Here is a 17,304-nt window from a genome sequence, read left to right on the forward strand (position 1 = left end):
AGCCAGAGTTCTGAGCTGAGTCGGTGTGAGCCTCCAGAACTGGACCAGGAGGTCTGGGGGCCCAGAACCGGACTCTTTGATGTCTGCTGACCCCCTCCAACCTCCTGAAGTCCAAACTTCTCCTCTCAACCAGGATCTGATACACTGATGTTCTGATTGAGGAGGAAGATGAGGATGATGATGGACAGACTCCCAAACGCTGCCATTGTTGTTCACACTTATTCTGACTGTGTTTCTGTTCCCACGTCCCCATTTGGACTCCACATCCAACCTTTGGTGTCGTCTTCACCGGCCTCTGAAACAGCACCAGCCTGGCTGGGTCCAGCAACAGACAGTCTGTCAGGAATCAGTCAATCAAACGATGTTTCTTGGGACAACAACAACTTTGGAGCAGGAACTGAAACTAACAGACGTTTGGAATATTTCATCCAGTACAAGTTTGTTAGGAAACATCCCATTTGGGTCCGAAACCAGTTTGGAAGCCTTCAGTCCAGCTGGAGATCATAAACACCCCCTTTGCTCACATGTGCTGCTGTTCGTATGTGTGTTTCCAGGACAACCGGCTGGTTCAAACGCTCCATTTCCACGTCACACACTGACCCAACAAAAGCGCTCCGGTGTGTAAACGTGCAGATATTTAACGTTGTTGACGCTGAGAAACGAACAGGAACGAACTCTGACCTCTGTTGACATTTCAGGGTTTCACACATAATAATAATAATATTATAAATAATGTGAACATCTTTCATTTAGCACTCGAGTTAAAAGGAGCATTTTATCCCCAAACATCTCTAAAACAGCCGACTAACGTTGGTTTAGAGGTTTGACAGTGGATCATTCAAACATCAACGTCTATAAAAACACTCATTTTATTAGTAGAGAAGGAAAATAATCAGAAGAGACTCGTTCAAACAGCGAAGATCTCCTGTGTTTCAGCGCCACCGTGTGGTCGATCAGAGCCGAACCTGCAGGAACATGAAGAGGGACAGACGTGAGACAAGAGGACGGACGTGGGACGTGAGACAAGAGGACAGACGGGAGACAAGAGGACGGACGTGGGACGTGAGACAAGAGGACGGACGTGAGACAAGAGGACGGACGGGAGACAAGAGGACGGACGTGAGACAAGAGGACGGATGTGAGACAAGAGGACGGACGGGAGACAAGAGGACAGACGTGAGACAAGAGGACAGACGGGAGACAAGAGGACAGACGTGAGACAACAGAGGAGGCTGCTGGTGCACCTGCGGACAGGTGACCCGCGCACAGGTGACCCGCGCACAGGTGACCCGCGGACAGGTGACAACAACAAGGAGCTTTGGGTGTAGCAGGGAAACTTCCACCCAGAGCTCGGATGAAGCCGAGGGTGGAATGGGTGACGCCTGCTCTTCTCTGCCTCCACAGCCTGCACACCCGCCCAGCATGGAGCACTGGGCGAGTTCAAAGAGGAGGCGCGCGCACACACACGCACACACACACGCGCGCACACACAAACATACGCGCAAATATCACAACCTGGGGGAAAAAAACAAGACTTCTATTAGATCAAAATAGATTCAGGTTCACAAATGCGCGCACATTTTGTGGATTTCTTTCCAATAAAACGGGAGCTGATCATATTTGGTGCTGAACTCATTCTGTCAATTCTCCTGGTGACCCAGGAAATACAAACATCGACTCTTAAAAACCGATTTGAGGGAGTTATTCGCCTTAATGGGACCTTAATAGAACGTTGTCAGGAATCAGCAGATGCATTTCAGCAAAGGTAAAATGTCGAACTGACTACAAACCAAGGTCACCTCCAATAAATTTAAATAGTGCATATTTAAGGAATAAAAAGCATCTAATATGAAAATATTTACCGAAGAAAACCAACTCCTAGCCGGAGGATTATCCGTGCAGACGGCTGTAGACGTGGGGACAGAATCCTCTGGAAAGGAGCATTACCGGGTTGCCAGATTTGATGCTAAACAAAATTCCGCATTTACACCTGTCAAAAAAGAGCACAAACTAGGGAGCATCAAGAAAACTCTGAAGCCTAAAACGAAGCTTTATTTTGTTTTTCGGAAGTATATTCTCTGCACAGTTGTTTGATTTTAAATTTCACGTTGTATTTCCCTGTCATAAAATATGCACTTTTGTCATTGGCATTGAAATTTCCCCTCAGTCCCACCAGTAGGGGGCGCCCGTTCCAGCCACCACAGAATAGACCAACGAAGAAGAGCGTTGGCGTCGTGACGTCACCCGATGACGTCCAGGCTCGGCAGAAATGGCGGACGAAGTTGAACAGGTTGGTTCATTGTTGTTGAATTAAGCTCTTTTATCACAACCAGTGACTTTAATCACTGGTTGACGCTGGTTAAACATGTTCCATGTTCTGTCCTACTTTTGGCACTCGGATCTTTGTAAAGTTAATCCTTACGGGAACGCTAACCTGTAAACATGAGGATGTGTTGGCCGGCGGGTCACGCTGGTTTATTTAAGGCATTTTTATGGTTCATTTACGTACATTTAGTTGTTTTTTTCCACGAGTGGTGGTCAAATCTATCTTGTGTTTTAAGTGGGTTGCTTTGATAAACCAGTAAACCCCGCCAGACCATAATGGTTCTCTTGATGTCATTAGTGGGCAGGAAAATTAATGGATTGGGCCAAATGTTTGAAATTGTAATGAATTGAAATGAATCATCATTAATAATTAAGTGATAAAGTACGTTTTCAAAAAACTTAGCCACGATTGTGAATTTTCAGATTCTTGTACTGTAAACATTTTATTTTTTACCATTTAACGGCCTTTTATCATGCAACACATTGATTCCTTAAAGGAAATGACAGCTACCGTAGTTTAAAAACCCACCGTAGTTTAAAAAACCCTGTTATCTCCTGCAGCAACCAGCCACCAACACGGTCGAGGAGCCGTTAGATCTGATCAGACTCAGTCTGGATGAGCGGATCTACGTTAAAATGAGGAACGACCGTGAACTTCGGGGTCGGCTGCACGTACGTGGTTACTAAAATGTCTGAAGTGGCGGCTGCTTCTGTTCCGGCCTCCAGAGGTTCAACAGTAGCCGGTCTTGTCTGCAGGCGTACGATCAGCACTTAAACATGATCCTGGGGGATGTGGAGGAGACGGTGACCACGGTGGAGATCGATGAGGAGACGTATGAAGAGCTGTACAAGGTGAAGCGTGTCCCTGCTGGTGACCACGTCCTCAGCTGGTTTGTGTTGTTTTTAATCTCCGCTCTTTGTATTTTAGTCCACAAAGAGGAACATCCCCATGCTGTTTGTGCGAGGGGACGGCGTCGTCCTCGTGGCTCCGCCCCTCCGCGTGGGTTAGCGGCGTGCCGCCACAGCGCAGGATCCTCCAGCATCGAGCATCTTTTGTGGGGCAGCAGATGTGAAAGTTGTTGACTGTTTTGTGTTAAAGTGAATTCAGACACTGTTGGAAACGATTTGGCTCCTGCCTGAAGGGAAAATGACACATTTTGTAAGTTTCCTCATTTCTAGAGTCGTTTGTTCCTCAGCCATGATGGTTTCCTAAAGCTGAGCAGCTTAATTAGCTCAGGTCAAAGATCGTTTCCTTTGATGTCGCAGCAGATCCTCTTTGATCTTGAAATCTGCCGATTGAAACATTATTTTTGATGACGTGTTGCTCTGAACCCAGCAGGAATTAAAACTTGGGTTTCTCTCTAAATGCCCTCCGTTCTATTTTTAAAAAAAACATTTTTTCACATCTGATCAGTTTGCGTGTTCAGATTTGTTAAAGGCAGAAAAGTTTCTCATTTGGTTTTGATGACAAATAAAAAGGATTAATGTGAATTATGAGTCAAAACTCTCTGCTTTGATAGTTGTCATTCAATAGATGTTTGCAGATATAACGAGACGGCGCCCGACTCCAGGAGCACCAATAACTCGCCATCAGAGCACCAGGCTTATTCTCAGGGTTGTAGGTTCAAGTCCTGGGTTGGAGGAGGTCTTTTAAGAAACAACTCTGTCCTCACACGACCTTTGACCTGAGAAACCAGAACTGAGCTGGTCTAAACTCCCCACTTGCATCACTATCGGGGCTGAAGCCTGACGTCTGATATGAATAAATGAGTGGAGACATGAAGTCAAACATGAAGCTTCCAGCAGGAACGTCGTGATTTTATTGTGATTTTTAAACGGGACTCTGATGATCAAACAGAATAATCGATCAGAGCTGAAAGTTTCCATGTTCCAGTCACAGATTTTCTTCACTTAAGATTAAGATGTACTTTATTCATCCCCGTGAGGAAATTGAATATTAAATTAAAAATAACTTCATCATAATTAAGAGCTAAAGACTTAAAATCCCAAGTAATTACAATATTATTCTTCACAGTTTCACAGTTTAGTCACTCATTTACTGAACATTTCTCCGATGCTATCGTAACCATGGAAACCACATTTCCAGCCAGCGACTCTGCAACCAAACGTCAGCGCCTCCTGCAGGCTGCCCCCTACAGGTCAGGAGGATATTGAAGTTTACTTAGGTTCTACAGAAAATAAACGCTGATCCAAGATCACCGTGTGGGGAAAAAGGGCTAATTAAGATTTAAAAAACTGGACAATGGTATTTGGTGCCCGGTGCTTAAACTTTAGACTGTAATGTTCACAAAAACAACTTAAACAGAAGAAATGAACAACTTTCTTGAACACAGTTGGATTTGTAGTCCTAACAAAGGGGAGGAGCCACTGATTTAAATGGCGTCAATCATGTTTTGGACTACAATACCCAGCTGGTTCAAAATCCATGCATTACGATGGCATTTTGCTTTTTTTGTTGCCAAATTTAAGCTTCTAAGGATCATCATCATCTTCTACTCTGTTAACACTAATCATGCTGGGGACTCACCATTGGACAGCGTGTAGATGACGGCAGCGTTGAAGGTGTCTCCAGCTCCCAGAGTATCAACCAGACTTTCAGGAGGAAACGCATCAGAATGAACAATCAAACCGTCAGGACCCAAAGCATCTGCTCCTTTTTCTGCCCAGGCACATATCAGGACGGCCCTGAGACCGAGACAGGCCCACAACAAGGACACGTCAGACACTGGTCTCATCGGCAGCCATTTTCAGCAGAAAGATCAAAGTCACCCCTGTTTGACGCGAGGGTAGAATCCTCTCAGAGCAGCTTCGGCGGTCAGGAAACCGAAGTGTCGCGCCACATCTTTACTGACAAACACCTGAAAAATCACAACCTTCAAACCAGACATCAACTCTGACAGCCAGTGTTGGGAGGGGGGGGTGCGCGCACCACGTCGCCGTGTGGGAACAGCTGGTAGAGCGGCTCTCTGGCCTTCTCGATCTCCACTGACACAGTGACTCTCTGCTGTGGCGGCACGGAGGCGTTGTGCACCTCCACCTGCTGCACCATCTTCACCTGCTCCTCAGCGTTTCGGCCCTGCAGACCAACAAATAATCAGGACGGAAGAACACTAAAGATAAAGACTGAAGCAGGTAAAACGCCCCCCTGCAGGCCCCAGGGGGTGCAGGAAGGGGTTGGACTCCCAGAGACAGACACAAGAGAGAAACAGGTGTGTCACGCATGCATGTGACACATGCGGCACGTTGGTCGGTGCTGGTTCCAGGGCTTCCAGACCTTCACTCACCTCCAGGTGGACCCACTTAAACTGACGGAGGTCAACGTTAGAGAAGTTCTCCGCTGTGACGTCAGGAAGGTTCCTGACAGACAGGAAGAGGGAGTTAATGTTGTGATAGAGGACGAAGAGCCTCCTCCCTCCTCCTCATCAGGACCTCAGCGTCCACCGAGGCGTGAACGCTGGGAGGGAGGAGCTTCTTCTGCAAACCACCAGCAGCAAAACACAAACTTTCTAAATAAATTCGGATTTCTTTTGATTTGGGATCTTTTTAGAGTCTGTCAGGGTTTTATGGAGGTGAAGCAGTTTTGATCACATGACTCATTTACAATCAGGTCCGTTTGGACATCAACGCTTTCACTTTAAACAGCCCATAAATTAAAGTACTACCGACAAATTTAGAGCCCAGAATTCCGGATCAGTTCACGGCAGGATTATCTGGAACCACCATCGACTCAGATTAGACCGGGTCACATTTTAGGGTTTGAGTCGAGCAACGTTCACTGAATCCCTGAAGGTTTTGATATGAAACGTAGTTTTCTGCCCTGATGATGCTCTCAGACTTGGTTCTGGGATAAAAGGTCTTCAGTGAATGTTGGTCGACTCCGACCAGCGGGCGGCTCGTCTTACGTGTCAAACAGAACAACGGTTCGAGATCCAGTGGTGGGACAGACCACACAACATGCACACGGAGTTTCACCTTTGACCTGCCAAACCACTGCAGAGACATCGATGGCACGTGACAGGAAGTCGTCCACGATGAAACTAGCAAGACAAATCAAGGATGCTTCAACCCGCTCATAAAACCCCAGACAGACAAAACCGAGGGCGGGTCAGAGCTGATCCAACATGGAGGTCCTGCCTGCAAGAGGGAGTTATTCTCACACACACACTCACACACACACACACACACACACACACACACACACACCTGTTCATGTGGAGGATAGTGCGGCTTCCTGTGCAGACGTTACTGATGACCACAGAAGCTGGAAGGACACACTGAGCGTGCTCAGAAACCAGAGACACGTCTATGAGGAACTTCTGAAAATCCTCCAAAATAAAACTACAGACAGGGAAGTGATTGACATCTGGGGATTTTCAACATAAAACTACAGCAGCAGACAGGTGAGACACATTCGCCCTCAGCGTTATCAGTTAGCAAAACACATTCTTTAGTGTATCAAAGATATTTGTGTGGATATTCTACCCTAATCACACTTTATGATAACTTTCTGTTTTATATGTTTACATATTTTAACAATATTACCATGGAACACCTTTAGTAGCAACTATAAAGATGTCTGTATGCTTTTAACATCCCAACAACTTTACAGATACAGCACATTACAGATACTTAAATTAAATTACAAGGCGAGCCATCACTTACTTGGCTACGGGACCAGCAGCCAGTGAGCCCATGAAGGCACTAGAGGCCCCCAGGAGGGACAGCACCGTGCAGGAGTTTGAAGCATTTCCTCCTCTTTGCCACCGCTGAGACAAACACCTGCAAATGAGATTTCTTGATGACCAAACCAAGTTTTTCATTCCAGTTTTACCACCTATTCGAGGGTGGCGGAACAATCTTTCAGCAGTCTGTTCACACCCGGAAGACATTCGTTGACGCACAGTTGAACACAGTACGACGTCTAGTGACGCGCATATTCGTACAATAACTAAACAGGGATACATTTATGACGGGATGTTGGACTCTAACACTGCAAATAACCGCGCTATTTAAACAGTAGATGCTTCATTATGCTTGATTGAAATGTCTCAATAATAACAAACAAACCCATCCCGGATGCTTGATCAGCGCGATAGCATTAGCCACATGCTAACCTGCTGTCGGTATCTTCTTCTGGATATTTGTCAACCACGTTGATGATGTCGAGACAAACCAGCCCGACACACAGAATCTTCTTCTGCTCTTCCATTTCGAACTACACACAAACACAAACTGGACTTTGACACAAATGTTTCATTATCAAAGGAAATCAACTAAACAGGGCTTCCTGTCAGCATACCTTACAAAATAAGAGTCTTATTTGGCCAGTTCATTACTGACAAAGATAATAAGATCATATTAGTAATGCAGAATTTGTTAAAAGCCCATTTAAGTAAATGAATAGTTTAAAATAATTTATTAAATCACCAAGTTTTTGTCTGTATTTCTCTAGATTTGAAGCATTAATACTTTGAATTTACTCTGTATTTCAAGAGCCTGAACCTAGTAGAATAAAGTAATATTTTGGGTGAAACAGATTCGGAATTTGATTGTCATGTAAAAGCTGTAGAGATTAGTGTTGTATAATTATATTGGATGACAACAAATGAACCTGAGCTTTCAGGACGAGCAAGTGTCCTGAGATGTATATTAGAATACTGAAGAACGTAGTTGGTATTTATTCCACAGCTCTCAGAAATTCCAGCTCTCCTACATGGCTGACCTTGGGGATGAACTCCCAGTCCTGCTTCCTCACTCTAATACATTTTTGAACAAGACTATGTGTCCTGGATTATAAATATGGACAGTTTCACCTCAAAACCTCCATCAGAGAAACAAACATGTTGACTTTGAGTCTCGAAACTAAATGTCCCATCTATGGGACTGAGATGATCTTATTTTACCTGAACTATCAAGATCTGGTGAATCACCTGCTTTATTAAAGCCAAATGTGCTGGCTGTGCACCGCCATGCCAACACCTGAACAGGAGCAGCTCTGGTCACTGTGTCTCACCTGGGAAAGGTCACATGACAGCAGCTCTGGAAACACGCCGACATGATCAGGAGTCAAGCGTTTTAGTGGCGGGTGCAGTTTGGACCCAAAAGCAGCACTCTGGAGAGCTGGGACCGTTGGTAATGACCTTTATTAGTATGACCTTTATCAGGTCAGGGGCAAACAGGTCAGGTGCAGGCAGGTCAGGGGCAAACAGGTCAGGGGCAGGCAGGTCAGGGGCAAACAGGTCAGGGGCAGGCAGGTCAGGGGCAAACAGGTCAGGGGCAAACAGGTCAGGGGCAAACAGGTCAGGTGCAGGCAGGTCAGGGGCAACAGGTCAGGGGCAGGCAGGTCAGGGGCAAACAGGTCAGGGGCAGGCAGGTCAGGGGCAAACAGGTCAGGGGCAAACAGGTCGGAGGCAAACAGGTCAGGGGCAAACAGGTCAGGTGCAGGCAGGTCAGGGGCAAACAGGTCAGGGGCAGGCAGGTCAGGTGCAAACAGGTCAGGGGCAGGCAGGTCAGGGGCAAACAGGTCAGGGGCAGGCAGGTCAGGGGCAAACAGGTCAGGTGCAGGCAGGTCAGGGGCAAACAGGTCAGGGGCAGGCAGGTCAGGGGCAAACAGGTCAGGTGCAGGCAGGTCAGGGGCAAACAGGTCAGGGGCAGGCAGGTTCAGCAAGAGGAGGTCAGGCAGATCAGGGCTGGAGAGTCTTGCATGGAAACGCAGAAGAAGAATCTGGCAAAGACTGAGAGTTCAGGGGAGGCTAATAAGCAGGGGCAGGTAGAGTGGAGCAGGGGCAGGTAGAGTGGAGCAGGGGCAGGTAGAGTGGAAAATTACTGGGGCAGAGGAGCAGGAGGGACCTGGGGGAATGGGGCTGTGACACCGTCATTGTTTCTGTTTTTGTCTTTCAGATACAAATGAAGCCAAATGTCTTTGTATCATAAAGCTCAAATCTTGCTGCTCACACCAGCAACACGATGTTCAACCTTGAATTCTGCCACCTCAGCGGTTCAGACCCAACGGAGGGCGTCGGGGACTTCCCCTCATCTGATCAGGAAACGTGTCTCAGATGGAGCAGTTTGTTAATGCCTCATTTTAATGCATTTTTTCTGTCTGAGCAGGAATTAAAAATCTCTTTGAGTGGTCACAAAGCAGATTTGGGATATTTAAAGCCTGATTCCACTAATGCTCTTTCGTCACTGTGGTTACAGCTTCACAGGAACTGCTTGTAGAGTTCCAGCCTGTTGTGATTTACATTCAAACTGCTGCATAAATGTTATTATTAATTATTATTCTGATGCTGCTCAGTCACGTAGCAGAAGAAAGCTGAGCAGCACCGTCCAGGGAGCGCAGCGGTGGCCCCCACAAAGGACCTTGATCAACAGCTACATGATATAAATATGGAGCCATGTGCTGTTGCAACCACGGGGTGGCGCTGTAGACCCCAAAGAGCCAGGACGCGCACACACACGCTCTTCACCGTTCACACACTGGTGGCAGCACCGTCCTTGACTGGTGGAATGTTTCCATGTTATTCTAACTGTGGGACCAGAGCTGGTCGTCTGAGCCTGAACCTCGTTCTGTGAGAAGAATAAAGAAAAGTGCGGATTTGCCAACATGCTAACACGCTAACATGCTAACATGCTAACGTGACTGACAGGAGCGCGACACATAGCAGCTCCCCGACGGTTCAACAGTTTGTGATATTCCAGCCACTTTCCGACGGAATCCTCAGCAGACACGTGAAGCGAGCGACTGCCACACGTCTCCACGACCTGTGTCGGTGGTATTTTTACCTCTGATGCTCCGCGGCCACATTGCTCAGCGTTCACACTGGCGCTAACAATGTCTCTGAAGTTATTTTCCTCCTGCGCTCCGCTACAACGCGCCCCCCCGGCCTCATTATTTCAGGATTAGAGAGGATGACATGTGAGTGGAAAGTTATCCTGGACGCAGACAGCTTAGGCCGCGCGTGCACTCGGCATTTAAACATCGTTGTGCACTTCTGGAAAAATGTTACATGTGTGAGGCTGATGCTGCCCAACAAGGAGACAGAAGACACACAACCACAATATACACGCAACATGTGGGTCAAAAAACCTGACCCAGGCGGAAAAGTCAGCATTCCGGACCTCATAATATTGATACGGTAAGATTAATACGCAGGTTTGGTGCGATTCTTGAGAAACTCTTCTGATAATCTGCATCCACCGTTTAAAACAAACGGTGTTGAACTGAGTCATCAGAGATAAAAACAGGCACATGACAGAGGTGTGTCACATGGTGAAACACTGCTGAAGAACAACTGCAGACAGACGAACACGTCGAGCACGTACGAACACAAGAGCACACACACACACGCACACACACACACACACACACACACACACACACCACACACACACACACACGCACACACACACACACACACACACACACACACACACACACACACGCTCTCTCTCTCTTTTCTAATGGAGATGGCAGAAATAACACCTCCTTCACAGCGTTTCTGTTTTTCACACGAGGAGCCCAAACAGGACCAGAACCAGACTTTCACCCTCTACTGGACCCTACGTTGGTTCTCTGGATTCTGGATTCTTCTGTCCTGTTGATGTGGAGCTCGTGGTCACCTGTGGAACATCTGTATCATGCTATGGATGTGAGGCGCAGCTCCGTAAGGTGCATGAAGCGTGTAGCAGCAGCAACTTCAGGGCGGCCCCTGAGGGGGGCCCCAGGGGCCCCCAGAATGGCCTTTAGGCCCCCAGAATGGCCCCTGAGGCCCCTAGAATGGCCCTGAGGCCCCCAGAATGGCCCCTGAGGCCCCTAGAATGGCCCCTGAGGCCCCCAGAATGGCCCCTGAGGCCCCTAGAATGGCCCCTGAGGCCCCCAGAATGGCCCCTGGGGCCCCTAGAATGGCCCTGAGGCCCCCAGAATGGCCCCTGAGGCCCCTAGAATGGCCCGGAGGCCCCCAGAATGGCCCTGAGGCCCCCAGAATGGCCCCTGAGGCCCCTAGAATGGCCCTCAGGCCCCCAGAATGGCCCTGAGGCTCTGAGTGCTGATCATCTTCACACAGAAGCACAGCGCTGCTGGGCTTCCTCCTGGTGAACTGCTACTGTATCCTAAAGGCCAAATGCCATAAAGACCCAACACAGGATCTCCCAGCAGGGTTCCTCGGGGCTCCTGAGGTCACCTGGCAGGTCCGGGGAGCGGCCTCGTCCTCACTCACACTGGCTGCATCCTCCAGCTCAACGAGCATCTGCTTGCTGAGGCTGGATGAAGGTAGCGTCCTTCTCAGCCGCCTTTTGTTGCCCCTGACAGCCTAAAGCCGCTGACTTATTGCTGTTATTCTACGTGCACCTTATATAACAACATGTCACGGCTCATTTGAACTGTCGTTTATGCCGTTTGGTCTCGTTTGATCATCACATGAGGACCCGCATCCTTGGAGTTTCTTCTTTCTAGCTGACAAGTCAGAACATCTGTATCACCAACTCATTTGGCCGGAGGAAGAGTCATCGAGGAAGAACAAATAAGCAGGAAAGGAGCCCAGAGGGAAAGGTTACACAAGAGCGATGCCTCTTTCTGCTGCCTCCCTCTGAACCAACAAAGGACAATCCCGTTTATTACGTAACCGTTTAATACAAGCGAACACGTGTTGCTCTTTACATGGTAAAATGTGTTAAACACTTTTCATCAATATGTTTTACATCTGTTTGCCTTTGAAATCCAGACCTTCAGGTTCCTCTTGTGTCAGAAGCTTTAAGCAGATCGGCACCAGGACTTAAATGTCCCGTGCACGAATGCGTCCATGTGTTCTACACGTGTCTAATTTAGCTGGAGGCAGCAGTGAATCATGGGATCAGGAGTCTTCTGCAGCCTTTGTGTTAAAGCGTCCAAAGGCTGAAAAACGCCCAAACTGAGAATTTTCCTCCGCAAGAAGAAACTTTAAACGCAACTTTAAACTCTGACACTTGCTCAAAATCCTTTAGTTGCTAATTTGTCAAAGTAATGAATAACAAAGTATCATGTTGACTTGGATTGAAACTGTGCCTCAGAGTCGGGACCAGCCTGTAAAAGCCTCCACGCGTTGGGGAAATAGCAACTGTAACCAGCTTTATACATCTAGCTGCTCATTTCTCAGCGCTCTTTCTACCAGACCAGGACGCCGATGACGCCTCCACGATGACGCGGCCACGATGACGCGGCCACGATGACGCGGCCACGCTCATTAACTGCCCCTTCTTGCAGCTTTGTTACGACGGCAGGAATGACAGCGTCCACTCGTGATGGAGTTAGCTTCAGGTTAGCTTCAGGTTCTTCCTGACGCCACCGACGTGGACAAAAGGAGGCTCGTCGTGTTTGACGTGCCATAAAGATCTGGTTACGATGGTCCACTTCACTTGAATTAATTGTCTAATGTTTTATTCTCAAGGATGCCGCAACAGTGTAGAACAAAAAGTCCTGGAAATTTTTCAGTTTGTATGAGATAAGATGCAGAATCATTGTTTTTCTAAAATCCCGCTAAAACGGTTAGCAAAAGCTGTCATTTGGGGTTAATTCCATGATTTTAACAGGAAAATTAGATTCTTCTGAACTTCACAGGTCAGACTCAGGAGTGAGGGTGATCCGTGACCCCCCCGTTGGGGTCAGGGTTAGGCCAACGTGCACCTCGCTGCAGAAGAAACTGCTGCCTTCAGGCCATCATCAAGTGCACCTACATAAACACCCGGACAAGCGGGGCAACGGCAGCTCAGAGAGCCTTTACTCAACGCCGTAGTTTCACCTACAGCAAACATTCATGTTATATAACCTGCATCACGGCTCCTCTGGCTCCGCCCTCCTGTCAGACCACTCTGTCATTCACAGGAAATACCCCTGAAGGCCTCAACCTGTATTAAAACACACACCTGAACGGGAGGAAGCAAATGTTCTGCCTCTCTCTGCTCGTCTGTCCTCACCTGCCGGGAACAAGACACTTGAGCCCATCAGATGATTCTTTAAATATTATAAGAGATGACAGGAAGAGGTTAGATCCACACGGAGCTCAGCAGGGAAGTCACGTTGTTCTGACTGTGTGTGTTTTGTCTGCATCACACTGTGGGCTCCACAAAGCACAAAACACTTTTCAAAGCTTGCAACACTAGAAATTCTGCCTCATGCTGGATGTTTGTCCACTAATTCAAAGCGTAGAAACACAAAGTGTCCACAGCACCGGTGAAACGCCCACGTGGAAGCAGATCCCCTGTAGATCGGTAAAAAAAGGCCTCCAACTGACCTGGTCCATGCAGGTTGTGGTCCACCTGCGGGCTCCTGCCTCGGCTCCTGTCTCTTCTGGAAGAACGTAGTAAGAACCTGAGGTCCCACCTTCATCGCCCAGCTTCCAGACCTTCCTTCTGCAGACCCTCTTCCGTCCTCTCTCCATGGACACCGTGACAGAACCTTCAACCTTGCCGTCTTTCCACCTTGTTCCCTGGACACACAGATCTGCCCCTACTCTCCTTTTCCAGCCTCTCCTCCCTCCTTCCTTACCAACATGCCTCCTTCGTCTCCTTTGACCCACAGCAGCAACGGCCCCAGTGGCGGTGGTGGTTAACAGCCGCTATGGCCTAATTCCCCTCCTGTGTTTCACCTGTGTCTAAGTGTGTCTGCCCCCCTTCGTGTCACTAACTGGTTCATCATTCCTGGCCGGTGATCCACTCTGGCTGTCAGTGCCAGCCGTCTGTGGAATGCAGCAGTGACATACGGCAGCATCTGCTCCGCCAGAACAACATAGTTCAGATGAACAAGCTGTGGTTTCGACAGCTGAACCCGGGTTCTCGGGCGTTTAAAGGCAAGACTACTGTGATTGCATCCGAATTAAAACCAGACCATCGGGCACCAGTTGTTCCTGACAGCCTCAGAACCTGGTGTTCTATTTACATGACGCCCCTCCTACAGCCAATAATATCTCTTCGCACCAGGCAAAAACCTTTCAATATAATATGGGGCGGATTGCGCAAGAAATCGAGGCGAGGCGATTGATGGGGGGGGGGCGAGTGGTCGCGTCCCTGGGTTGGAACAGGAAATCCACAAATTTTGTCTGTGGAAACGGTTGAAATCGTATAGAACATAGTTGTTCGTCACAGGCCGGTGGAGGAATATTTGCTTTTCAGTCATGTGATCGTGGCGCCGGCACCCTCGTGAACCAGCTCTAAAACTGGTTGCTTTGGCTCAGCTGACTGGTCCAAACGGATCACTGGTGAACAGCGCTGTCGACACAGAAGCGCCTCTGGGTTTTTGCTGAGCTTTTTCATTATCATAAAATATTTAAATGATTAATGTCTCATTCAAATAAGGTTTCTGTAATGACAGTTGTTTTACACAGTGTGGTTGCGGGTGCTACGCCCAGCCCAGAGGGCTCCTACTCTAGAAAGATGTCCTGCATGGTTGAACCTGCTGGAAGAATAAAGCCCCTCTGGTGGAGCCGTCAGAGCCTCCCCAGCATGAAGAGCAGCACCGGAGGAGCTCAGACCTCCACCAGGCTCTCAATGGAACCAGCTCAAAGAAGAAGAAAGAACTCCTGAAACAACGAAGAGGAGCTGGATGGAGCAAAGCATCGTCCAGATATTCCTCCTAAACCCCCCACACAGGTCCAGCTGACACCTCGCCTTTAATGATCAAAGCCCCACAGCCTTGAGCTTTGGTAGATCAAAGGTCGAAGCCCCTCCAGAACATCACCCAAACGTAATCATTTGTTCCTTGGCCCATTATCGTTTCATGGAATTTTAAGCGACATCTGGATGTCCCATGACCTCTTTGGTGGAGGTCATTGGTGCAGGTAGTGCAACAAACAGCGCCACCTATCGCCAACAGGTGGTGCTGCAGCACCCACCTCCCAGCACTCCTGGTTGTCCTGCAGCTGGCCAGTAAGAGAACCTGTTCCAGGCTAGAACCAGACCTCAAGGATCCGCAGCAGAACCGTCACTTGGTCCTTTTGCAGGCTGCAGAGAAAAATGAACTAAATTCCAAATATAAAAATAAACAGAACAAAATCTGCAGGGATTTGAGATGTTTTTCATGACACGTGTCCAAATGTCCAGAACTTTCAGCCGGTTCACTGAAATGATGGAGGGGCCAAATTTCACCAGCCAGTGGGAGGCCAAAATGCACCTTCTCACTCATTTGAAGGCGTCACCTGACTCTCTGGTGTTCCACCTGAATGGTTAAAAACCTTCACACTTGTAGAGTTGTGAGGTCTAAAAGTAAAATAAACCAGGCTGAGAGAAGTAGGTCTGACAGGTAATCAGCCTGTGCAGCTCCAGAGGTTCCTCAGAGGTTCCTCAGAGGTTCCTCAGAGGTTCCTCCCAGGAGAATCACCATCATGGCCTCTCCAACAGTTCACTGCTGCGTGACAAAGGCTTCAGAAGAACACAGCTCTGTCCCAGAATGCATTGCCAAAACATGTCGCCTGCCTCGGGGACGGAGCGTCTTTGTGCAACGGTGATAATTACCATGATGACACTGTCAAAAGCTGCTTGGCACAACACAAAAGCCTTCAGGAACTCCTTCAAAAATCTTTGTTCTTTTGTGTTTCATGTTTCTGAGAAGAGTGTGGCTTCCAGACGTGGTGTCTGCATTAAAGAGGAAGGTGTTGAGCAAACACCAAAGGTCCTCCTGCTCCTGACAAACACATCCTGCTTTTTCTCTGTTTGCTCAGCCATAAAGCGCCCGTGGTGCCGTTGCCAGATGCACATCTGGATACGGTCCTGGTTCTTCACACGTGCTGGACTTCAGTGCTGTCACATGCTCGTTGACACTGTAGCTGAAACCTGTTGGAACAGAAATTTCATTCCACAGAATGAATCAGCCACCGTCCATCAATCTTTTAGATTTGATGTGACGATTCAACGCGTGAGTCACATTAGCGGCGTGTTCCTCCTGTAGACCCGTTGAGTCTTTGGTTGAACCTTTTCTCAACACCACGGGACGCCTCCTCTGCTCTCTACCTTGGATTGAAAGCTTTTATGTCTTCCAAAGATAACAGCTAACAAATGTTGCCCAGTTTATAGTTGTGCGCTTCACGCGACAGCTGCTGCGTCAGGACCAGCGTGACTGTTGGGTCTCTGTTCTCTGTTCCTCAGGATGCTTTGTTGCAGTTTACTGCTCCTCCCCGGCTGCTCAGAGGGGTCAGATGACGGCCGCTAATCTCTGGACGGCCTGCTGCTTGCTTATATGGGATTAAATGCTAACGTGCCTCCCTCGTGTACGAATCCCCCCCCCCCCCCAAACCCAAACCAACAAGTGGGTGAACTATGTGGTGTCGACCATTTGCCCCATTTTTGTTTGTTTAAAACTAGTTTTTTCCGTTTATTATTTACAGCAAGTGTAGCTTCAGGGTACGTTCGTTAGCAAGAATGTCCCATTTTAATGTAGAGACGACGTCCAACACTGCGGGCGGACTGGGATTTCTATGAGACATTTTATTAACAAATAGAAATCAGGCCATAAACAAAACAAGATTGAAACGCGTGTCTCGGTGAGCTTGATTTGCAAGTTATTTTCACAATGACGCGCATGTTGTGGGCAGGCCACAGCTGTCGTTGCCTCCCTGCCTGGCCTCGATGCTCTGCTGGAGGCAGCAGCCTCTAGGGCCCGGCTGGCGTGCACGCTGCCATCCAAAGTCCACCTGACAGGTATTAATACAACACAGCACACACATTCTTTTATTTGTGTTGGGGGCAGCCCTGAAGGTGGTGGGGTGAGCAGATTACAGCAGGTTAGGAGAAAATTCCAAAGGCTGTTCTACAATCAGACTCCGATCACATGACCTTAAGCAGATTAGACGTTTGAATTTCATTCAGTTAAAACCACACTTCTTTTTGTCCGTGAGAGGAGTGGCAGCATTTCAAATGCCACCTCTGCTCACATAAACCAGCAGGTTTTAAAATGGAGCCTTTCTGATACGGGCCAACAGGCCGTTAAAGGGA

General features: G+C 48.1%; 2 protein-coding genes across 4 annotated transcripts; one reads left to right on the plus strand and one right to left on the minus strand.

The window, feature by feature from the left end:
- The first annotated feature begins 2,149 nt into the window (after positions 1–2,149).
- On the plus strand, positions 2,150–3,816 carry lsm3 (LSM3 homolog, U6 small nuclear RNA and mRNA degradation associated). Its single transcript, XM_057031357.1, has 4 exons — positions 2,150–2,290; positions 2,887–2,997; positions 3,082–3,177; positions 3,254–3,816. Exons 1-4 carry the CDS (start codon positions 2,270–2,272, stop codon positions 3,332–3,334), a joined length of 309 nt encoding a protein of 102 aa, XP_056887337.1. The 5' UTR covers positions 2,150–2,269; the 3' UTR covers positions 3,335–3,816.
- A 300-nt stretch (positions 3,817–4,116) lies between these two features.
- On the minus strand, positions 4,117–13,775 carry khk (ketohexokinase). 3 transcript variants are annotated; one of them, XM_057031354.1, is made up of 10 exons: positions 13,614–13,775; positions 7,461–7,561; positions 7,009–7,125; positions 6,550–6,684; positions 6,249–6,383; positions 5,631–5,703; positions 5,276–5,422; positions 5,116–5,204; positions 4,874–5,031; positions 4,117–4,478 (listed from the first exon to the last, which is right to left on the minus strand). In XM_057031354.1, the coding sequence occupies exons 1-10, from the start codon at positions 13,758–13,760 to the stop codon at positions 4,378–4,380; spliced, it is 1,203 nt and encodes a 400-aa protein (XP_056887334.1). In that variant the 5' UTR covers positions 13,761–13,775; the 3' UTR covers positions 4,117–4,377. The 3 variants fall into 3 exon arrangements, with proteins under 3 accessions (XP_056887334.1, XP_056887336.1, XP_056887335.1); XM_057031356.1 differs by lacking the exon at positions 6,550–6,684; XM_057031355.1 differs by lacking the exon at positions 6,249–6,383.
- Between the last annotated feature and the right edge of the window lie 3,529 nt (positions 13,776–17,304).

The sequence above is a fragment of the Takifugu flavidus genome, chromosome 4 (genome assembly GCF_003711565.1).
Source record: "Takifugu flavidus isolate HTHZ2018 chromosome 4, ASM371156v2, whole genome shotgun sequence".
NCBI classification, from domain to species: Eukaryota; Metazoa; Chordata; class Actinopteri; order Tetraodontiformes; family Tetraodontidae; genus Takifugu; species Takifugu flavidus.

What these genes read in the sequence shown, in the direction of transcription:
- khk (XM_057031354.1), bottom strand. Translation starts at nt 13,760, where the DNA reads ATGGAGAGAGGACGGAAGAGGGTCTGCAGAAGGAAGGTCTGGAAGCTG. An exon ending in CCACAACCTGCATGGACCAG is followed by an intron (nt 7,562 to 13,613) that starts GTCAGTTGGAGG and finishes GTTTGTGTGTAG; the next exon opens with TTCGAAATGGAAGAGCAGAA. An exon ending in TGTTCCCACACGGCGACGTG is followed by an intron (nt 5,205 to 5,275) that starts GTGCGCGCACCC and finishes GTGATTTTTCAG; the next exon opens with GTGTTTGTCAGTAAAGATGT.
- lsm3 (XM_057031357.1), top strand. Translation starts at nt 2,270, where the DNA reads ATGGCGGACGAAGTTGAACAG. An exon ending in TGGCGGACGAAGTTGAACAG is followed by an intron (nt 2,291 to 2,886) that starts GTTGGTTCATTG and finishes TATCTCCTGCAG; the next exon opens with CAACCAGCCACCAACACGGT. An exon ending in AACTTCGGGGTCGGCTGCAC is followed by an intron (nt 2,998 to 3,081) that starts GTACGTGGTTAC and finishes TCTTGTCTGCAG; the next exon opens with GCGTACGATCAGCACTTAAA.